The 23,521-nt window shown below is 36.1% G+C and overlaps 2 protein-coding genes across 3 annotated transcripts; one reads left to right on the plus strand and one right to left on the minus strand.

The window, feature by feature from the left end:
• On the minus strand, positions 210–1,988 carry LOC109723398 (U-box domain-containing protein 9-like). The gene is made up of 2 exons (XM_020251743.1): positions 1,506–1,988; positions 210–1,262 (listed from the first exon to the last, which is right to left on the minus strand). The coding sequence occupies exons 1-2, from the start codon at positions 1,986–1,988 to the stop codon at positions 210–212; spliced, it is 1,536 nt and encodes a 511-aa protein (XP_020107332.1).
• LOC109723143 (phospholipid-transporting ATPase 2) lies at positions 5,973–23,521 on the plus strand. Of its 2 annotated transcripts, none has more exons than XM_020251375.1 (26): positions 5,973–6,198; positions 7,125–7,240; positions 9,314–9,505; positions 10,392–10,605; positions 11,420–11,536; positions 12,041–12,133; positions 12,222–12,396; positions 12,760–12,926; positions 14,024–14,128; positions 14,869–14,966; positions 15,052–15,194; positions 16,093–16,189; positions 16,390–16,499; positions 16,605–16,784; positions 17,759–17,913; positions 17,990–18,070; positions 18,476–18,596; positions 18,835–18,941; positions 19,371–19,502; positions 20,548–20,701; positions 21,493–21,610; positions 21,735–21,908; positions 22,033–22,084; positions 22,369–22,496; positions 22,582–22,732; positions 22,818–23,521. In XM_020251375.1, exons 3-26 carry the CDS (start codon positions 9,384–9,386, stop codon positions 23,151–23,153), a joined length of 3,330 nt encoding a protein of 1,109 aa, XP_020106964.1. In that variant the 5' UTR covers positions 5,973–6,198; positions 7,125–7,240; positions 9,314–9,383; the 3' UTR covers positions 23,154–23,521. The 2 variants fall into 2 exon arrangements, with proteins under 2 accessions (XP_020106964.1, XP_020106966.1); XM_020251377.1 differs by having other exon boundaries at positions 5,974–6,198; positions 16,620–16,784.

Here is a 23,521-nt window from a genome sequence, read left to right on the forward strand (position 1 = left end):
GATTCAAACAGTTCACAATAAGTGAATCTTCTTCGGTATCATCAGCAGAAAAAATTCGTTTCAGTACGAAACTTTCAAAATTCGGCGTAAAAATATGTATATTTGCAGGCCCCTAAGATTTTTCTATGTATCAATCTTAGCTGTACATTTATTACTGAATGTTCAGTAAAACCATTCTCTGAAAAATCAGATGCAGTGATTCAGGCTCTTCATTCGCAGTAATCCGCGGGGTCTCTTTTATATCCCACGGTTCGCGGGAAGTGGCACCGATTCTGCAGCCACCAGAGGACCTCCGCGATCTCCACGTTGGCGTGATCCGCCACAATCGTAGGTTTCGTCTCGTCGGTCGTGGCCTCGATGATCTCCATCCCGAGGCTAGCCCATTTCGGCGCGTCCACTGATCCGTGGAGACGAACCAGCTCGCACAACGCCTCGTCGAATATCGGACTGCACGATCTCACCGCGTGGAGGATCGGGACCGCCTCCTTCACGGGATCGTCGCCCTCCATCATGGCGTGTAAGGCCGCGATCCCCGCCTTCTCCTTGAATGCCCTCCCCCAATTCTCCCGCACCTCGCATATGCTCGCGATCAGCAACGCCGCCGCCACTCTCGTTTCTGCGGAGCTCATGTTTAGGAGCTCCACGAGCGGCCCCATGACGCCGTACTCGCCAATTTTCACCTTGTCTGTGTAACTGTCGGAGAGACGCGAGAGGATAACGGCGCACGTAGTTTTAATCCGGATCGAAGCATCCTCTCGTAATAAGATGCACAATACGGCGATAATGTGCCGGTCTCTGCGTAAGGCCTCGTTATGAGGCTCGCATTCGGCGCCGATGCGAAGGATTTCGAGTAACTCACGCTGCAGCTCGGAGTCCTTTTCGTCCTTACAATGGTTCTCGAACAAGAGTTGGACTAGGAATGCTATAACCGAGGGGTCGCGGCGGATAGGATGCAGGATTGAGCGATCCGTCGCGGCGAGCTCTCGGAGTTTCTTCATGGCTTCTGTTCTTTTGGGTCCGGAGGCTACCGATACCCCCCAGAGGTGAGTGTAGAAGTAGTGCGGAGTGTCTGCGGGGGTCGTGGTGTCTGCTTCGCCTCGCCTGTCCTTTTCTTTGTATCCGTACAACGACCGCCACGCTTGTATGAATTCGGTCAATTTCTTGTCGGGTATTAAGATGGTGTTCGAAAGGACTTCGCCGGTGAGCGGGCACGTGCGGTTGCCCTTCTCAAGCCATTCCTCGATCGCCGATCGCTCGAAGGTCTAAAACAAAATGCGAGAAACGAAAGGTTTCGGCGTGAAAAGGTGATAGCGTAAGCGGATTAATGAAATCTAGTGAGAGTTTCGTCCCAATTTTAAGTTCTTAGAATCTAAAACTTGTTGAATGAATCATGAATCATACCAAGATGGAGCCATAAATTAAAGTTTCAAGAAACATGAGAAAATACAATGAGTATAAAAAAAAAAAAAATGTACGAAAAATCAATCCAAAGGGGAACCGCGAACCTTTCCAGACGCAATAACGACAGGCTCGTCCATGATCTTCTTGGCGACGGGACACACGAAGAACTCGGGCGCGGGCTCCGACCCGAGCGCGCACCGCAGCGGCAGCGGCGGCGGCGCGTCCTCCTCCTCGCCCGACCTGACGGTGGTTTTCAGCACGCCCGTCGCCGCGAACGCCCACTCCAGCATCTGGAGCCGGTGGGTGGCAGACTGCGAAGCCGAGAAGGCCTCATTTGCGTAAAACAGAAGCTGCGCCGTCGCGTCCTCGGCCCGCATCCGCCGGCCCCGCTCGGTGATGCCCGCCGCGAGCTTCTTGCTCCCCCGCCACGAGGGCGGCTTCACCTCGCTGTCCGCGATGGGGAAGGAGAACTCCTCTTCTTGGTGGAGGACGGGGAAGGAGAACTCCTCTTCTTCGTTGGTCTCTTCCTCGGGGATTATCTCCATGGCCATGGGCTTCTTCCCCTTGTCGTCCCTCGCCTTCGCCATTTTCGGTTCGATGAGGAAGAGGAGGAAGATCTTTGGGCGCCGAGGGGGCCTTTTTAAAAGTTGGTTGGTTTTGGCGCGTTTCTAATACGAGTTTTGGAGTTGTGATCACGGTTGATCTGGACCGTTGGATCGGTTAGATAGTTAAAAACAGTTGAGAACGTGCCCGTGCCGCTCAAAAACTCAAGTCGAAGAAATATATAAACACACAGCACCCGCGAGTTTCAACCATGACTTGGCCCAACCAGACTTCCGTCGCAAGCAGGAGGGTGGCCTATTCAATCCAACAGTAGTTGTAAATAAAGTTTGGTTGGGGATATATATATATATATATATATATAGAGAGAGAGAGAGAGAGAGAGAGAGAGAGTTTTGCTAGAATACTATCAGTAGTAAATGAGCCGTTTTACTACCTATTTGTTTTCGATGATAGAGCTTCCAAATTGACGATCGGCTCCGTTGAACATGATCTATACCACTTGAAGTGTTTAGAAATCAAATTTCAAATCTTTTCGACATCATTTGCCTAATGATCAAAGGGTTTCAAAATTTGTAGTTTTAATGGTCGATAGGAGGCGTTTTCTCGTTTAACGGCGTAAAGATATCCAAATCAATTAAATTTTTGTTAGAAAATTCTTTAAACTATTTAAAACAAGATCTATACTCTTGATCTTGATTATAAATTTTTAAAGAATATTCATTTTCAGCCATTCATTTTTCTGTTCACATTGATGGATAAAAAAGATAATTTCGAAAGTACGTGAAATTTGATTTCTATATAGTTTAAACGGTTAGATCATATTTAACGAGCCGATCTCAATTTGGAAGCGTCATCATCGAAAACAAATAGCTAGTAAAATGGCTCCTTTACTACTGATAGGTATTCTAGCTCAACTATATAGTATATATATATATATATATAGAGTGCGGCTAGGATGCTTATGGACGCCAAGGGCTCCGTACTTTCACTTTGTTTTTGATGTTGGACTTCGAATCAACGATCGGCTCCATTAGACATGAATATAGAGTATTTAAAGTATCTAAGAATATAAATTTGTGATTTTTTTGATATCATTTGCCTAAGTGATCGAAGTGGCTCAAAATCAACGGCTGAAAAAAAATCTGTACAAAATATGATGATGATAATATAAAATTTAGATCAAAGTTATTGATTTTGTTTTATATGATAAAAGATTTTCTATCAAAAATTCATGTGATTTGGATATTTTCGACACCGTTAAACTGCAACCGGCTCACACGCCGTTAAAATTATTGATTTTGAGCCCTTCGATCACTAGCAAATGATATCGAAAATTATCGCAAATTTATTTTCTAGGCACTTCAAATACTCTAGATCAACTCTAACGGAGCCGATCGTCGATTTGAAAGTCCGAACATCGAAAACGATTTGGAAGCACAGGCCTCGTGCTTCCGTAAGCATACCAAGCCAACTCTATATATACTATATATAGAATATAGCTACTATACAATCTATAGTATCGGAGCTTCGGTACTATAGTCTTGTTTTCAATCTTAGGGTGTTTCAAATTAACGATCCACACGTTAAATATGAATCGTTAAATATGATCTAGGGTATATGAAGTTCTTAGGAATAAAATTTTAATTTTTTTCGATATCGTTTACTTAGTAAATAAATTATGTCAAAATAGACGGTAAAAATTGAATAATCTTTAAAATTTGAGCATAGGACTTTTAAATTCAAGATCAAGAATGTTAATCTTAATCTAGATAGTTTAAAGTATTTTCTATCAAAATTTGAAGAAATTTAGATTCTTTTGCACCGTTAAACTCCAAACTCGCCATAATAGTTATTGAAAATTGACAATTTTGAAATTGTTTGATTGTAAAATAAACTATGTCGAAAAATATAAAATTTTATTTCTAAAAACTTTAAATACCCTAGATCAGTTTTAATGATGTGGATCGTTGATTTTGAACACCCTAAGATCGAAAACGAGACTATAGTACCGGAGACCCGGTACTATAGATAGTATATGAGACTAGCTCAAAATATAATAATTAATTGTTGTTAGTGTTGTAAATGAGCCGAATACGAGTGAGATGTGGCTAGCTCGAGATCGGCTCAAAAATAGTTCAAACCAGCTCGTATTCGGCTCGAAATTCAAACATCCTGGAAAACCCAAGCTAGTCTTTTGCTCAAAAAATGAATACTAGTAATTAGTGTTTGCTAAATTTCAATTTGCCCCTCTATCGACTTTGCAATCCTATGGTTCAAAAGTTTCACATAATTATCATATAGTTTTTTTTTCCCCCTCCTAAGGATCTATTATTAAATGGTGTAACAAAGTATAAATACTTTTCAAAGTAATTTTTTAATTGTTAAAGAGTAACTTTATCCTTGGTATTACTACTATTTTATTGTTGTGGATACCTTATTTTACACTTTTTATTTTGGGAGAAAGATAGAATGCCATCCATTTTTTTTTTTTCAGAAAATAAACTCAGGCAGAAATATAAAATAATTAGACTTCAAATTTGAGATCTCATATATCAACCGTCGAGCTCTTAACCATCTAAGCTAGATACCGTCGGTTGCCAAATTTTACTCTTAATATTGCTAGCAAGTATTAAATTTGAAAGTTGTGATGATAAAGAAATAAAACTTATAAATAGTTTTTAAATTTGGAGTCTAGCTTGGGTCCTTCCAGAAGCATGAAGGTCTCAATGCTCCCAAATTGTCTTTGACGATAGAACTTTTGAATAATAGTTCTGTTATATTTGATCTACAGTCATTTGAAATATTTAGAAAATAATTTTGTGATTTTTGAATATTATTTATCTAATAATCAAAAGGGCTCAAAATCAATAATTTTAATTGTCAACGTTAAATGTTTGCAAGTTTAACTGTATAAACATATTCAAATCAGATAAAATTTTAATAAAAAATTCTATATACTATTTAAAACAAAATTGATTTCTCTAATCTAAATTTTAGTATTATATCATTATTTTTTTGGCTAAATTACATAAAACCTTCCTATCAAAAGCCGATTTTTCACTTTCCCTCTCTGTCATTTAAAAACCTACACTTTGCCCCATTGTAAAATAAAAAATGGTCATAGGAGGGTACAGTGTAAACTGTGATGACAAAATAACTATTTTACCCCTCACCATTTTTGACAACAGAAGAAAAGGCTGAGGACATTTTTGGTATAAAAAAAATATATAATAATATTTTATAAACGGAAATCTAATGGATCACTAACGACAAGGGGTGAAGTGAAAATTTTTTATTTTATAAGGGGGCAAAGTGTAGGTTTCTAAATGACAAGGGGGAGTGAAAAATCGGGATTTGACAAGAAAATTTTTTGTAATTTAGCCTTATTTTAAAATAAAATTTAGTAAAAATATCAATATATGCAAGCATCAAAATTTTTTTACCAAACAGCTTCAGAAAATTATTTCAGAAAAATCACTTTTATCTAAACTCAGCCAAATGCTCTACAGCTTTTCACCAAAATTAATTTTTCAAACTAAAATCACTTTCGCAGAAATCACTTTTCCAGAAGTTAAGCCAAACATGCTCTAAATCTAGAAAAAAAAGCAAAACCTAGTGAATGTATAATTTTTGTATAAATCACGTATTTGAATAATTTGTGAATCTATTTTTTAAATCATATTTTTTAATAATTTAAAGAGTAAAATTAAAATTTTATTTGAAATATATCCGTATGGAATTTTTGCCGAATCCAAATTAACTATGATTGAATTAGTGACTTTTGATCAAATAATATTTTTAGCTAGATATTGGACTCGATTTTTAAAAAAGGGAATATTCCGAAAGATGCCATTGACTTCAACCTGGATGGTCAGATGGATACCCTTCTTCGAGGCAATCTCGTGTAATAAGTGGGCGAGTCGAACTCGGCTCCGGCACGCGTGACTCGACTACTCGAGCCCGAGTCAACTCGCATAATGTTGCTGCATTGGTCGCCTCTCTCCTTCTCGCGTGTAGTGCCACACCGCTTACGTTTCCCCTCTCTCTCTCTCTCTCTCTGTCTCTCTCTCTCCTCGACGTCTCCTCCTCCGCAGCACATCGATCGATCGATCAATCCATCGATCTACACCTTCGGATCCCTCTCTCTCGTGATCTCGTCGCCGGGGAGTCTCATCACGTCGTTCTCGATCCCCATCGATCGCCCTCTTTCTCTGTTCTCGGGTATCGTTGATCGTAAGTTCCCGCTTGGTTTTCCATTTTTGGGATCCTCAATTCATTTGTTGATTTCAGTTTGTGCTAGGTTAATGGCCCTTTTGATCTCTCATATGACATTCGAGGATCTGAGCATATTTTAATTTTAATTTCTTTTTTTGGGCTTATTTTATGGGATGATCTCGGAATGGGAGTGTTTGATCGATTTCTCTGGGAATCCAAGTTCTCTGAGAATTTTTTTTAATTTTATTTTTAGTTATATTTCTGTACCTGATGTATCATGTATGAGGTTAACAGAGTAAACTTGTGTAAAATTGTATGGAGGCGCCCTCAACAATAGGCGATTTTGGATTAGGCCCTCCAAGGCTCGAACACCCCCTTAACTTTTAATAAGTGTTTTAGTTTGAATTATTTTCCTAAATTAAATTGGGGATTGGTTGAAATTTAAAGCTTTATTGCTATCAATTGTTAACGCTTAACGAAATCTGCAGCGAACCAGCTGAAAAAACCGTTCGAAATATTTACGTTCAACATAATGACCGTTCAATCGAACGAAAGCCCAAATTAAACAACTTGAATGTAAAGAGTCGAGGAGTGTCAATTGAAAGAAGAATAGTTGAGGGGTCTAATTCAAAATAGTCTCTTGTTGAGGGAATTAGGGGTCTGATGCATTTATCTTACTTTATGGGTTGGTTTTTTGTGCTCTTTTATTTGATTATCAATGAGCTTTCAAAACTTTTATGTGCTGTTATAGACTAACAGTTTAATTTTGATGTTTTTGGTCGTCGTACAATTTTAATTGATTTTTCCTGTTTGTGTTTCTTAATTGCTGAATAAATTTTACTAGGTATTGTTAAAAGAAGGTTATAGTTTGATGTACTTTAGCTCCTCATGCATAGAAGTAAATAGTATCAATTTAACTACAATTATATTTTCCCCTGATGCAGGAGTTCTTTTACATGCTTTGGAAAACAATGAAGTAATGTGTTGCCAGGGGAAAAGGAAAACAGGAGGAGAGAGTAGTATGAGGTTTTAGGAGGCGAAAACTGTTACATTTGATGTGGTAAGTGCTCAAGAAGAAAAAAAGTAATGCCCTTTTAGATATGTGACATATGTTGTTGTGTTCATTTCTGCAGTTGTCACTTTTAATCTCATGTAGATGCATTCTTCTAGGCGAATAGGTAGGTGTAGAAATCAAAGCTCAATGATGCAAACAATAGGTAAAAAACGTTCAAAACATACCTAAACAATGGACCGTTTTGTGTCGAGTACCCAACCTTTCAAAATTTTGATTTTACCATCAAACCCTTTCAATTCGGTTGATTTGAGTCAGTCAATGACACTTTGACTTCAAAATTTAAGCTAATTGCTGACTTTAATGAATTTATAGTTGCGAGAATTACATGAAGTATACTATCTAAACTTGTAAAGATAAACTACACATTCAAATTTTGATGTCAAAGTGCCTTTGACTGATTCAATCAAACAAATTGAAAGGTTGGGTAGTAAAATCAAAATTTTGAAATATTGGATAGTCGACTTAAAATGATCCATAATTCAAGTAAGTTCTATACGTTTTTACCTTAAAATTATTCATAGAAGAATAGCTTGGGAAGTCGCAGTATGATCACTACACCGTATCTACATATCATCTTTTAATTCTTCATGCACGCTATGAAAGTAGGTTCTAATTGATACACAACTAATCATCTATTTAGCCTGTGGTCTTTTAATTCTTTGTGCACGCTGTGATAGTAGTTTCTAATGGATGCAAAACTAATAATCTATTTAGACTTTGGAAGGAGAATGATCTGCCATTACCTGAGAATTTAAGGTTCCTGCAGTTTAATCAAGGAGAATGAAGCGACAATCGCTCTATAAATTAAACCTTCAAAATTTCAGAAGTGAAAGATTGTAGAAATGCGTCTTGACTTTGATACACGGGTTTAATTGTTCGAGGTGTGGCGGAATCTATTTATTCTCTATCTCTTTGATAGCACACATAGAGAATAAAGAGATGAATCATATTGCAATCATGTTCTGTGAGGCAAGCAGAATCCTTGGAATTTGCCTATATTAACCATTCAAACTTGAAATTCATATATTTCTTTTGTTGAACAGCAGCTTTTCTTAGATTGCATGACATGTGTTAGCTATACCTGAACTGTAATTATCTATATATATATATATATATATATAATGAAAGGGCAACCCAACCGAAGCCTCCCCGCGTTTGGCGGGGGACTTCGGTGGGTCCCGCTTTTTTTTTTTTTTTTTTTTTTTTTTTTTTTTTGGCTTCTGCGGTAACAGCAGGGAACCGTCAGCGGGCGCCAGCTTGCTTTTTTTTGTTCTTTTTTTTTTCCCCTCTCTCTCACTCTTTCACACACCCTACACCTTTTCTTTTTTTATTTTTTTCTCTCAACATTTTTTTCTTTTTTATCTACACCAAGTGTAAAATTTTATCGCATAAATTTTAACTTTAACAAGATAAAACTATCTAATATAAGGCTTAGTTTGGTATTGAGGCCTATCTAACGCTATTAGATAAAATTTTATTTATCGCATAAATTTTAACTTTAATAAGATAAAACTATCTAATGTAAGGCTTAGTTTGGTATTGAGGCCTATCTAACGCTATTAGATAAAATGGGGTTGGGGTAAAAGCATATAGGAATATGTTTTTGCGTCCTCTGGTGCGACCGCAAAAAATATATCGTAACCGGCTAATCGCGATATTTTTTTTATTTGTAAATTCTACCTTGATGATAATAGAAAAATATTATTCATCTTTTTTAATACTGTAATGAGCTTTTATTTTATTTTAAACTAATTTATTTATTTAACTTATTAGGTTTAAATATTTTTAGAAAAAAATATAATTTCATTCTTTAATTTTTAATTATTCAATACTGAGACAAATAATATTGAAAAATATTAATGCATAATAGGAAAAAAAGTGATGTTAATAGTTATAATAATTTACTATTACATTGTCTTCCCGCCGCATCGCGCGGGGTCCCTTAACTAGTTTCTTTTTATTTCTCTGATTGGTACTTATACTCTTTATTCTTACTTTTCTTGTTAGGATTTCTAGACTCATGGGTGTTTATGATCAGTCTTTGTTTGTTCTATGCAGAAACTTTCGGCCTGTAATTATCTGATGATCAGAGTGTGAAGTAGCATGTACCTATGATTCTCTGTCAACAATGAAACGTATCGTGTATATCAATGATGAGTCATGCCAGGATTTATATTGTGACAACCGAGTATCTAACCGGAAATATACATTATTGAATTTTCTTCCAAAGAACTTATGGGAGCAATTCAGGTTTTGATTTTTTTCCTTTGCGTTCTGGCATTAACTATTTAATTTGTAAACTTTTCCTGCATATTCTGTATGTAAACTGCTATTTATATCTCTGTTAACACTTTTTGTGCTTAATGGGAAACATACCTACTCTTTCTTCTACATACATGTGACTTGCCATTTGATTTAATAGATGTTAATGGTTATTTACATTAAGATTTAAATCTGACTTCCTTTGCAATTTTGTATCAGAAGTACCATGCTGCCCTGTAAAACGGTTTGGTTAAAATTTCAGTTGCATATTCTAGATTTTCCTGTTTAAGAGTTAGATCAGTAAATGGCTTCGAACTGATCATGTTTCAGTGCTCTTTCATTCTGACCATTAGATTCCTATGTAATTTGTTCTCTCTTTCTTATCTGCTATTGCATCTGGCGATATTCCTTTTATTTTTGGTTGTTAACTCTTTAACTCACTGCTCACAAACCCGGATATATGCTTGTGATTTCCTCCCTAACTAATAATGAATATCTTGACCATACTCGATGGTTTTCCAGATAAATCAGTTTTGTTGTTTGATTTCTTCAAGTTTCATGCTAGAATATGATTGAGGCACTCCCATTGATAACTTTTTATATTCTGCTGATCTGTACTTGCATTGCCTTTGTGTTTTGGTTATTTGTAGTTATTGACAATTATGATGAACCATGATTGTGCAAAAATGCACCAATAAACAAAAAATAATGGAACCAAATATAGTGTTTTCTTTTCCTAATAATAGTTAAATAGTTCTATTAGTTACGGACTTCATTCCAAACTGCCCTAAAGGTATCGTTGTCTGTAAATTTAAAGTACCTGGCACATGTTGTATGGAATGAACCAACTGTTTTTCTTTCTTGGTTGTTTCAGGCGTTTCATGAATCAGTACTTTTTGCTGATCGCATGCCTCCAACTATGGTCTCTCATTACACCTGTAAATCCTGCTAGCACTTGGGGTCCGCTTATTATTATCTTTGCAGTTTCTGCAACAAAAGAGGCATGGGATGACTACAATAGGTATCTTTCGGACAAGCAAGCAAACGAGAAAGAAGTATGGGTTGTAAAGAATGGTGTTCGGAAACATGTATGCCTCTACTTACCAACTTCTAGTTTCTTTTGTTATAGGATCAAATATAATGGTTAGCATTTTCAGTTCTTTATTGGGCTTGTGCAAGGCACTAGATCTTTAGAATAATACTTCACATAAGCCAAGTATTTCCTTAGGTATTGTTGGAAGCACTGTTGTATTAAGTTTGTATGTTTGTATAATTGACTTCATCAAGACATTCTTCTAGTGCAGAAACAGTAATTTATGAGATGCAGATACTGTACCCTTAGTGGCTTTGTGGATTTATTCAGTATATGGTTTTTCGCTAAGTATGATGTTTTCCATGTAAATTGTTTTTTCCCATTAGGTTACTTCTGTTCTCTTTTCAGGCTTTCATAATTCATAATATTGTTTTTTACATGCAAAGCAACAGGCAATCACTCATCCTGTTGCTACATAGTTATGTACTAATGAAAACTGAAACATATTTGATTAGAAATAATGCAAAAAGTTATTGCAACGCTTTTGTTATCAGAGGATGCTGAGAGTTGAACAAGTGTTCTTGCAGTGGAAGCCAACTACAATTAATGGGACATTAGGGTCTTGTAGTTACAGTAACATTATCTTTGTTAAGTTATTTACAAATATAGGATATTGTAATTAAGCAAGTTAGATGTTCTGGGTCTTTTGAATTGCACCTGTTCACGTGATGCTCTGTTAGGTGGAATGTCTTACACATATTAGTGGAAATATATTTTGACTTTGTTTAATTAATGTGAGGTGATGTAGTTGATTCAGTACAAAATGCTCTATTGAAACAAGAATGAAGAATTCATTGTTTCTCTTTCAGATTCAAGCACAAGACATTTGTGTTGGTAATGTAGTATGGCTACGGGAGAATGACGAAGTACCATGTGATCTTGTTTTGATTGGAACTTCTGAACCACAAGGGACTTGCTATGTTGAGGTATCTATAAGATACAAACTGTTTCTAATATCAGTTATTTTCTTTTATTGCTATCCTATCCTTTTTTAGAATGAAAATGTTGTATGATTGACTGATGAAAGCTTGTTTTTCACATAAATAAGTCCTTTATGTAGTATAATTTCTTATGATGAAAGCCCATTGCAAACATTGCATTATGACTAAATCGATGTGGGCGAGTCCTGTCCTGTTATGAAATCAAAGAGCTTTTGCGAACTTCATTATAAAAGTGAACCATGGGCTTCTGGACATGACAAGTTACATTAATATGTTTCTAATACTTGAGTGCATTGAAACTAAAATGGTAGGTGTATCATGTGATGATCATGCTAACGAAATTACTTTTTAATTATCAGTTTGGTGTATCTTGTAATCATGCTAATGGGATGACTTTTAGTTTTCAATTTTATGTAACTTGGAAACTTGGCTTATAATTTAGTTTATGCTGGTAAAACTCAAGTTCTTGATCTGCAATTGTATTTTCAGACTGCTGCTCTAGATGGAGAAACTGATTTAAAGACAAGGGTAATTCCGCCTACATGTGTTGGGCTGGACTCAGAACAGTTGCACAGAATCAAGGTTACTTTTATTTCCTTAATATGCTATTAGGACCTTTCTACATATCTCCTTATTGTTTTCCATGTTTTGTAACTTTTTTTTTGAACAGGGTGTTATTGAATGTCCAAACCCAGATAAGGATATTAGAAGATTTGTTGCAAATATGCGGCTGTTTCCTCCCTTTATTGATAACGATATATGCCCCTTGACCATCAATAACACTCTTCTGCAGTCATGCTATCTAAGAAATACAGAATGGGCTTGTGGAGTTGCTGTTTATACAGGCAAGTTATATAAATTTGAAGAAACTAAACATGATTTTGTCAGGGTAATTTGTACCTTATTATAGGATTGAAAACTTTACTATTCCTGCGTGTATGAGCTCTTTTTAATGGTCGGGGTGGAGGATGGTGTAGGAACATTTGTCTATATATATCTTAGAAAAATTTCATATCTTGTTTCTGCTAGATTTCTTTCTTGAAATGCAACTAGTAATTCTAGTAATCCAGGATATATGGAAGTTCTGAGTAGAGTATATGTATCAATCATGTATCTTTAAACCAATTTCCTGTGGTATTCAGCTTTGAAATAGTATTGAAATCCTTTTCTCTGAGCAAATCAGTAACTATTGTCTCATCTATATTCAGGCAATGAAACCAAGTTGGGAATGAGTAGGGGTATACCAGAGCCCAAACTTACTGCTATGGATGCAATGATTGATAAGCTTACTGGAGCAATATTTTTATTTCAAATTGTCGTAGTTGTTGTCCTAGGGTTTGCTGGCAATGTTTGGAAGGATACTGAAGCTCGCAAGGTAGAATTTTTGTCGTATTTTCCTCTTTTCTGATCAAGTAATTTTCGCATTTTCCTCGCCTGATAGAGAAGTAGTTGAGTTTCCACTTTGATTGGATTTAAAACCAGATTATATCTTTTTAATGTTTAGATGATTTAGTTTCTCTGAGCGCAAAATTGCTATGTGTGAGAATTAATTATGTGAAAATGTATATTCTACACTCTCTTTTCAACATGTCTTTATTCTTCGAAACATCTGCAGTCATTTCCTTGTACAGTTTTACTGGTTCTCTATAAGTTACATGAGGATGTTGTTAAGTGATCTTTTGAAATTATTGCTGTATGTCTAAGTTTAAAAGTTCTTTGATTGTAGTAACATATCAAACTTTTCTTTTCCCCTTCCAGTCTGCTTACTTCTGAATTCTCTTTTCTCTCTTGCATTTTGCTTAAAGGAATGAAATGACAAGTTACTGCTAGTTTATGACTAGATTTTTCTGATGTCAAAAGATGTCTGTAAGGGCAAGATCTTCTTTGTGTGTATCATGTTTCTTGGGAAGGTCATTCTTTTATTTCGTATTGTGGAACGTATTTAATCAGCTCACATGCATTTTTATTTTTCTTATTCCTAAGAGATATTTGCTTCCATAAGTTGTACGCAACTTGGAGACAATGTAGAATCACTATGGTTCCTGTGTACACTATTATCTTAACACAAATGGAGATGTTATGTGTGCCCCCTAAACGACCCCCGTAGGCTGTTCATGTGTTCATCAACCCTATGGTGCCTTTGACTGCGTGCATGAACCAATCAAAGCCCTCCACATCACATATGGCAACACATACCAACACATAAAGCCCATAAGATCAAGGTTCAAGGGGACTTGTAGCGATAGTCTAGGAGAATATAGCTGCCATAGTTGTTATACTTGTTGTTATCTTCCTCATATATATGAGTAATAGTATTTTTCTAATATTGCGATGAATTTATGATAATGATTATTATTATTATTATTCAAATTTTTTCCTAAATCTCTATAGATCAGACTTCGGTTGTGTCTTTCTTCTGTTTTTCCTCTTTCTTTATTCTGATAGTCTAGCAATTCTTTGTATCTGATGTAGCAATGGTATGTGAAGTATCCTGAGGAAGGACCATGGTATGAGCTCTTGGTCATCCCTCTCCGTTTTGAGCTACTATGTTCAATCATGATTCCCATTTCTATAAAGGTATGCCTTCTTAATTTGTTTATAATTTTTTAAGCTTAGCCACAGTTTGCATAGCATGCTAACTTACATATGTGATGTATCATTATATATGTGTGTGTATTTACTATTTAGTCAATTGATCAATCAATTAGCTTCTATTAGAATCCCCCAAAGCTGAATCAGCCCAAATTCATAATATATGTTTCTAATCCAAAACTGTAAACTACAGCATCACATATCAAATCCAAATACGAACAACACTGATAATTGTGTAGTAGAAATTTAACCAAAAAGGTTCCAAAAAACTGAAAAGCAGACTAAAACCGTCATGTCTTTAACCCAAATTGAAAACACGGTAGGTTCATAAATGTCTAGCAGAAATTGAACCAAAATCTTCTAGACAAAGGCCAAATTTGTGAATAGCAAAGGGTAACTACAAGTAGTTTAGCAGGGAAGTTTATCAGCCCACGAGATAAAATTAGATGAAGGGGAAACTAATCTTGTCAGTCCTTAAAGATGAGATCTATTTAAGAGAAAAATCATGTGAGCATCCAACTTGAAGTAGAAATCTTTCTTAATATATAGACGAGCAGGCAGCCCCGTTTTCACCACTTTGACTTATTTAACAAATTAAGAAAAAGCTACTATTGCGTCTTGATTAATTGTGGCCTGCATTCTACACGATTTATTTTCTTGACATACTCATTTGTGTAAACCTATTCCATATCAAGCAAGGTATTCTGATAAAGCGCTGTGTATAGGTCTCTTTAGATCTGATGAAAAGTCTATATGCCAAGTTCATTGACTGGGATGAGGACATGTTTGATGCAGAAACTAAAACACCTGCTCATGCTGCAAAGTAAGCCTGTATTCTCTAAATTAGTGAATATACAATATACAATACGACAGATTTCTCTTTTTGACTTGACTATTCTCTTTTTCAGCACAGCTATCAGTGAGGATTTGGGACAGGTTGAATATATTTTGACAGATAAAACTGGGACCCTGACAGAGAATAGAATGATCTTTAAAAGATGCTGTATTAATGGCATATTTTTTGGGAATGAAAGTGGGGATGCTCTCGAAGGTTGTATTCTCACTTGTTTCATTGAGTTCTTTCATATTTCTGGTGCAACTTCTTTACTTTCTAGTAGGAAAGTTTAGTGCATTATACTTATTCATCAGGTACATCTTCGGAAGTATTGAAATTTTTAATGATCTATCTTTACTATGCGCTTCAAAGGGATAAATTTAGCTTGGTGATCTCTAGTTGACATCAAATGCGTCAAGCTAATATTATAAACTTCTTCTGGGAAAAGATTGAGGGCATTTTATAGGCCTTGCATGGAGTATATCAGTCCACCAAAGATATAATTTCCAGATTTGATGCTTTAATCTCCTTTTTGAGATCTGAGCACAATCCAAACTCAAAATGGTGCATGTTAATGTGAAATTTTTGCTGTGTGTATTCTAGTAGTATTGATATGGTTATTTCTGTTGTTTTGCTACTATAATTCTTTTAAACTTTTATTGGCTGACCAAGTTAGTACAGCATGAGTTTCTTTTTTTTTTTCCTTTTTTTTTCTCGCATGGAAACATAAATTGAAAGATGACAATACACTTTTGGTCTTGAGTCTCTTATTATATTTTAGCTTTTCCAAGTTTCCTATACTGGTATCAGTGTTGATTAATATTTCATTGCTGTGGCTGGTTACTCTTTAATAAACGTTTGCATGCATTTAGTTGCATCAACCGTATTTTACTTTTTTAATTTGATTTTCATTCTGTATTATCTGGATGCTTACAGGCCTTCTGCAAGAAATGTGACTCGGTGTTATCTTGATTTTGTTTTGTAATCTCTCTGTTTTTGTACTTGATTTTATGATGCCATCGGTTATCTTTGTTTTGGTTTATCCATTGCCTTTAGTTATCCATATTATCTTTTTCATGATAAATCGTCTGACTAGCAATTTTTCTCTAGTTAGACGTTGAACTGCTGAATGCTGTTGCCAATAACATACCACATGTCATCAGATTTCTCACAGTCATGACACTTTGCAATACTGTTATTCCTATCAAAAGGTGAGTGACTGACTAGTTTTATGCTTTCTGTCTATGATCTCCTTTGGTGGTTTCTAGTTTCTATTTGGAAGATTACAAGTTCTTTTGGGAGAACATGAAAATTCAAATTCTACACAGTGTCAAAGATATACTGCGAGGTTGTATATATGTAAAATATCTTTCTCTAGTATTTGATAGCATTCCTCTGTCATCATGTGCAGCAAAAGTGGAGCAATCTCATATAAAGCACAATCCCAGGATGAGGATGCTCTTGTTAAAGCCGCTGCTCAGCTGCATATGGTGCTTATTGGCAAAAATGGCAATATTATTGGTAGGTTTTTTCCACTTAACGTCTTCGAATTTTTGTTTGTATCCTGTCATAAGAATGGTTGTTTTGTGGTGTCTTTGACTATAGCTGTGTATGGTTTTTGCTAAGTTGAGGTTTTTGCAGAAATCAACTTTAATGGCTCTATTCTTCAATATGAGGTACTGGATATACTAGAGTTCACCTCTGATCGAAAAAGAATGTCAATGGTGGTGAAAGATTGTCAGACTGGGAAGATTTTTCTCTTGTCGAAAGGCGCAGACGAGGCAATTTTTCCTTGTTCTAATTCAGGTAATTTTTGTTCCATGGGATGGCTTACATATATACTAAAATTATGCCATTTAATAAGATACTTTCTACTATTACAACAGTGGGAATACTTAAGCCTAAAGTTGATTCTTTGTGTTGGGCAGCATTCTTTTTCTCTTACAGATTATGTTATCCTATAACTGATACGCCTTATCCATAGTGAAAAGCCTCATGAAAAATTTATTATATCCAGTGGATTTCCTTGGATGGTCTGAAACCAATACAATAGCTTTTATGGAGCCCTTATCAATTACGTAAAGCTATTTTTGTCCTTTGTTCGAAGTCGTAACCTACTGATTTTGCAAAGATACTTTGCACAGTGAAGATGTGAATGCTTTTGTGGTTTTAGTAGGTAATTGTATTTCTGCCACTACTCGTAAGTAACATAGTCAAGGTGTCAATTGGGCTTAATTGCTGGAATTCCTAAAATGCCTTTGAACTATCAAGAAAATTAGGTAGACTGCCTAGAGACTTGGGCAGTCTAAGTTTATAAATATCTAGGTGAACTTTCAAAGAGTGATAAGAAAGGTTTTTCTTTGAGAATAAGCTAAAAGAAAATTTACCAGGAATGTTATCTAAATCAATTAGTTAAACACATGCGACTATGATACTCAATAACTATGTCATACTTTAAGAAGGGGATTGGGTTGTTGATCCTAAAAATTACAAGAAAAAAAATAAAATAAAATACTGAAGTGAAAACATAGAGGAAAGTAAAAGCAGTGGGAAAGAAAGAGAAAAATAGTAGGTTGTTAGAGGTTCATAAGAGGGTCATCACATGGCCAACTGTTGGGTCGAGTTGGTTTCACAGCCCTAAATAGTAAATCTTTTTGCAATATTAAGCTAGATTGGTTCGTGGAATCTTAGCTATGGGATACCACCTATTCGAAGTTTGTTAAATTTTCCCGTACAATCCAATATATTGAAGTGTCTCTTGAAATGCTCTTATTTTCCAGGGCAGCAGATAAGAACTTTCATGGATGCTGTAGAACAGTACGCTCAGCTAGGATTGCGTACGCTTTGTTTGGGGTGGCGTGAGTTGAAAGAAGATGAATATATAGAATGGTCCCATATGTTTAAAGAAGCCAGTAGCACATTAGTTGATCGGGAGGTAATCTTTATTATTTAATCTTGCCTTTTTGTAGTTAAAAAAAGGGTGCTAATTCTGCATAGACTTAACTGAACAGTGGAGGCTTGCTGAGGTTTGCCAAAGATTAGAGCATGACCTTGAGATCCTTGGGGTTACCGCAATAGAGGATCGCCTGCAGGTATTTCTTCTATGAAATATTATATATATATATAGAGAGAGAGAGAGGGAGAGGGGGGAGCGAGGCTGCAGATATTTCTTCTGTGAAATATTATATATAGAGAGAGAGGGGGAGGGAGGGATGGAAGGAGGGAGAGAGAGGGAGGTTGGGAGAGAGACTAGAATCGGTAGCAATGAGCTCGTCTGCTACCGATAGCAATCTAGCTCAACTCTCTCTCTCTCTCTCTCTCTCTCTCTCTCTCTCTCTCTATATATATATATATATATATATATATATATATATATATTTGTCTATCTTGATTTTCATCAATGCCCTTTAGAAATTTAATTTATTATTGACTTACCTATGTGCCTCTATACTTAATTCGATTTTTCATTATAATGCTCTACTATGTGTTCTTGGCAGGATGGGGTACCAGAAACTATTGAAATACTGAGGAAGGCTGGAATCAACTTCTGGATGTTGACTGGTGATAAGCAAAGCACGGCTATTCAAATTGCTCTTCTTTGCAATTTTATTTCATCAGGTACTCTACCTGTAGTTTACATCCATATCTTACCATCAACCACTTCTGCTTTACTTCTGCTAGGCAAGCATACTGATGAAGAAAGTTTAGTTGACTATCCTATCTTAAAAGAATTACGATAAATGTATCTTATGCTAGTGTGTGTGCCATTATTTTGATAAAGGAATTGGATATATGTATCTTATGCTAGTGTGCGTGCGCCATCATTTTGGTAAATTACATTTTGCGTTGGCCTCAGAACCCAAGGGACAACTGTTGTTTATCAATGGGAAAACTGAAGATGAAGTGGCAAGAAGCTTAGAGAGAGTGCTGCTTACAATGAGGATAACTACTTCTGAACCTAAGGTACCACATACTATGCTGTTCTTATTTGCTGCCGTCTTGCATTGTACTGTTGAAATATTAGAAACATATGTGAACGGAAATGGAACATCATTCACATTGTATCTGTTACTTGTATTCTGACTCACGCCAGCAAGACTATTTTGTCATATTAGTTTGGTATATGTCAGCAAAATATTCCTTATCCAAAATCTGAAGTTAGTTGCAAAACATGCAACAGACATCTGTATGGTTATGTTGAATTGAAGTTGAGTACAATAGTCAAAAAATCAAATGTATGCTGAGAATATTTGATCGTCTGCAGCGTACTTGACTTCCCAACATGTTCAGCAAGATTCAGGCTGGATGCTGGGGCACATGTGCTGCCTATTTTTTTAGTAATTCTTTTTTCTTATTTGTGGACTCTTTACTGATGTCATTCTTGCTACACAGGAGTTGGCATTCGTTGTGGATGGTTGGGCCCTTGAAATTATTCTAAAGCAATATAAGGAAGCTTTCACTGAATTGGCAATTCTATCAAGAACAGCAATCTGCTGCCGTGTGACACCTTCACAGAAAGCTCAGGTACTTTCTTTATCTGTTGTTTATTTGTTACTTTACACAACAGTTTGTACCACCTATATTATTCATCACTGGTCAGGCGTTGTTTATCTTATAACTTATGCTAATCATTGGTATGTATTCTGTCTGTGTTGTGTATTATACCAACTTGGTTGGAGGGGATATTATGAAATCTTAATCTGTAGAATTGGAATTGTTGTTTTATTGTACCAGAGAATTTTATATTTAATGCCATAATGATGAGAAGGAAAACAGAAGAGAAGTTGAACAGAGATTTTTCTTTCCAAATGGGCTACCTGCAAGCCTGCCACCTGCGAGGAAATTTATCCCTAATTAGTGAGTACAATAAGTATTGAAAGGAGGATTAATTGGAGATTTGGTTTGCATTTTTGAATGAAGTTTTTTGCCTACATCTCTCTCTCTCTCTCCCACTTTTCCATCCAGTTTGCTTTTCATGTCCTTTCCTCTCCTTTCCTCTCCATCACTTGTCCCTAATCTTTCTCTGCTCTGTAGTTAACGGCGTTTTCTTCTCTACCTTTAATGCTCGTTTCTCTCTCTTCTATCCTCTGGTTTAACCAATAGACTTCAGGAAACCCGAAATGCGCTGCAGATCAAGGATTTGGTCTACTTTGCCATGAAGAAAGTCAGGAGCTACCAACAAATATCTTTCTTTCTTAATAGCACCTTTCTAAATTACACCTGACACATCTATTTGATTCCCAAGGCTTTCCATTAGTCTGCTTGTTTTGGCTGTTTTGATTGAAATTGGGATCTTTTATTGTCCTTCATTGTCATTGTTTCTGATCTTGAGTATTTTGACTAGGAAAGCATTGTCATTGTGTGATGTGGCTAACAGAAAAATTGTGCCTTTGAATGTTCTCAGGTGCTGAAGATATCAATTTTCTTGCCTCCACCTTGTTTTCATTTGCAACTGCTCTTTTATATGTGCATATAAACATCCATGAACAAACATATCTATATGTCTGGCTGCATGCATCTTATTGGGTACTTAATGGTCCTTACTAAATCTCCAAAACATTATTCACAGCTAGTTGAGCTTCTGAAGTCCTGTGATTACCGAACTTTGGCAATTGGTGATGGTGGAAATGATGTAAGGATGATACAACAGGCTGACATCGGTGTGGGAATCAGTGGAAGGGAAGGACTCCAAGCTGCAAGGGCCGCTGATTATAGCATCGGGAGTGAGTCTAAAATCATGATTGGTTATTTTAGATTCTTGGTCACTATGAAACCTACCTGTATAGATTTTTCTGACTAGTTTGATTGGTAGGCCTTCTTTCAAGTTCTTTCAGTGTTTCTGAAGGCTTCTATTTTGCTGACACATATAGTACTATTACTTGTCTACTTGTCTATCCACTAACTAGGAATAGTATTCACAATTGAGATTATTATAAGGTCGAAGTTTCCAGTTAGCATTGTTGGTACATCAGGCCTGTTAGATATGAGCTACTCCAGACTTATGTTTGCTACCTTGAACGAGTTCAAAGGCTCCTACTAGATTAATCTTCTTTGATTGTGTTGCAGATAGTTATGCTTACTGAAGCAGTACAGAAATTCAAATTTTAGTATATCTGACAAATGGAATGACCGAATGAGTTTGCATCAGACATAGTAGAATCTTCATGACAACCAGTTCTATTTTTTCCTTCTTCCCTTTGCTGTTAGTTCTTTGCTTGCACCTATAAAGTGTGTTCAAAACCAGTGATTTCTCCAGTAAATATTTGTGCATTGACTTGAGAGAATATCTTGATAGTTAAGAAAATGGACATATTTGGATATTTTTAACTCTTCATTTATTGAGCTTAATGAATATTTTGATATTTATGAAAAATGAATATACTAGGTACTTTTTTATTTAACTCCTATACGCTTGTTTTTATTAATCTTTCTGTGATGATGCTAGTGATCAGCTTTATAGTGAGCAATGCAACATTGTCTTAAATTCTGTAACCATATGGCGCCACTTCTGCAGAGTTTAGGTTCCTGAAAAGGTTGATACTTGTTCATGGCCGATATTCATACAACCGCACGGCATTTCTTTCGCAGTATTCTTTCTACAAGTCTCTATTGATTTGCTTTATACAGATTATGTAAGTTCCATATTGATTCGCTCCATTCTATAATTTCTTTTCTTTCTTTATAATCTTGGGGTTGAAATTTTTCTACATTTGGTTAGCTTCATGACTACTAGTACTGATATCGGATGCTCTGTAGTTTTTCATTTTTATCAGGTATCTCTGGAACTAGCTTATTCAACTCTGTGAGCCTGATGGCTTATAACGTCTTCTACACGAGTATACCTGTTTTGACTGTTGTTCTCGACAAGGATTTATCTGAAAGGACGGTGATGCAACATCCCCAGATCCTAATTTATTGTCAAGCTGGAAGGTAGTGAAAATGCCTTTATAGTTTTAGCGCACTTTTTTATTTGGACTTCTAGTTATATTGAATGTACAAAAAGATAGCGTGGTATATATAGAAGTAACTGGGTTGCTTATGTCTGACTTCCCAGGCTTCTAAATCCAAGTACTTTTGCTGGATGGTTTGGACGGTCAGTATACCATGTAAGTACAGGCTTTTGTATTTTACTCGATGATGTTTTGCTTATTGCGTACATTAAGTGCCTCATCTTTTATGCTGTCACTTGCTCTTCATGTATTTGCCTTGTGGTGAATCCTGATTTAGATTACTCTTTTAACCAGAAATAATATACATCAAATCCTTACTGCTTGCGTTATCTTTTCCTCAGCGATCGCAATAATCCAGAAGGAGATAGTAATCATGCTTTTCAAAATACTAACTTGAACAATTTCAGCTTTTCTGGGCTCTAATGATACTATAATCTTAGGCGATTGTCGTTTTCTTGATAACCATCCATGCATATGCTGATGAGAAAAGCGAGATGGAAGAGCTTTCAATGGTCGCTCTCTCAGGATGTATTTGGTTGCAGGCCTTTGTTGTCACACTGGAGATGAAGTAGGCATTTCTGATTGATTTGTCTGTCTTGTATCTTAATCTAAAATAATTGAAATTATTATCTAATTTTGTTTTTTATATGCAGTTCTTTCACTATTCTGCAAATTCTCGCTATATGGGGAAACTTCGTGGCTTTCTATGTCATCAACTTCATAGTCAGCAGTATACCATCAGCTGGGATGTACACCATCATGTTTCGCCTTTGTACGCAACCTTCTTACTGGATAACTATGGTTGTAAGTACCATTTTCATGATTTTCTTTATCATTAATTCGTAGAAACGCAATTTGCTAGCTTTTGATGGCGGTTATTTTTCTCCAGCTCATTGTTGCACTAGGGATGGGCCCTGTTCTCGCTCTAAGATACTTCAGATACACATACAGACCTAGCGCAATTAATATACTCCAGCAGGCAGAGCGTTCTCGTGGGCCCATCTATTCCTTGGGAATGCTCGAGTCTCAGCTCAAGTCGGTGGAGAAGGATGTCGCTTCGCTATCAATAAATCAACCCAAGAGCAGGAGCTCTGTGTACGAGCCCTTGCTCTCCGATTCGCCGACAGCAACGAGAAGATCCATCGGGCCGTCGGCGTTCGACTTTTTTCAGTCTATGCCGTCCAGGATCTCGTCGTCTTACATGAGAAATTGCAAAGATAATTGATTTTTGATGCTTTTTCACTAACACACAGATTATTCACAGATCTTTTTGTTTGCTACAGGGACGATGCATACTCATGCAGAAAGGTTCTTGCATTTTTTTTTTTTTCCCCTTTATGAGAAAAATATAAAGTTGTCAAGTTTCACACGTATTTACTGTTGTATTACATTGCTAATCTTTTTCATAGATCCCAAAGTGTCGTGAACACTTGTAATTTCTTTTTTTCTTTCATTCTGTTTAGTGGGAAAGTATGAAGTTGCTGAGTTGTCGGAGCCATCCATTTGGATATTGTGTTACATAATAGCTTTCTTCAAATGTACCAAATTATTGTAGATACATGCAATTAATTAATAAGTTGCGTATTTTCTTCA

Source organism: Ananas comosus, linkage group 17 (genome assembly GCF_001540865.1).
Source record: "Ananas comosus cultivar F153 linkage group 17, ASM154086v1, whole genome shotgun sequence".
Classification (NCBI taxonomy): Eukaryota; Viridiplantae; Streptophyta; class Magnoliopsida; order Poales; family Bromeliaceae; genus Ananas; species Ananas comosus.

Coding starts and splice junctions, on each gene's coding strand:
- LOC109723398 (XM_020251743.1), bottom strand. CDS start 1,988: ATGGCGAAGGCGAGGGACGACAAGGGGAAGAAGCCCATGGCCATGGAG. Junction 1,263..1,505: donor TCGTTATTGCGTCTGGAAAG/GTTCGCGGTTCC, acceptor ATTTTGTTTTAG/ACCTTCGAGCGATCGGCGAT.
- LOC109723143 (XM_020251375.1), top strand. CDS start 9,384: ATGAAACGTATCGTGTATATCAATGATGAGTCATGCCAGGATTTATAT. Junction 12,134..12,221: donor AACAGTTGCACAGAATCAAG/GTTACTTTTATT, acceptor TTTTTTGAACAG/GGTGTTATTGAATGTCCAAA. Junction 22,497..22,581: donor GTTGTCACACTGGAGATGAA/GTAGGCATTTCT, acceptor TTTTATATGCAG/TTCTTTCACTATTCTGCAAA.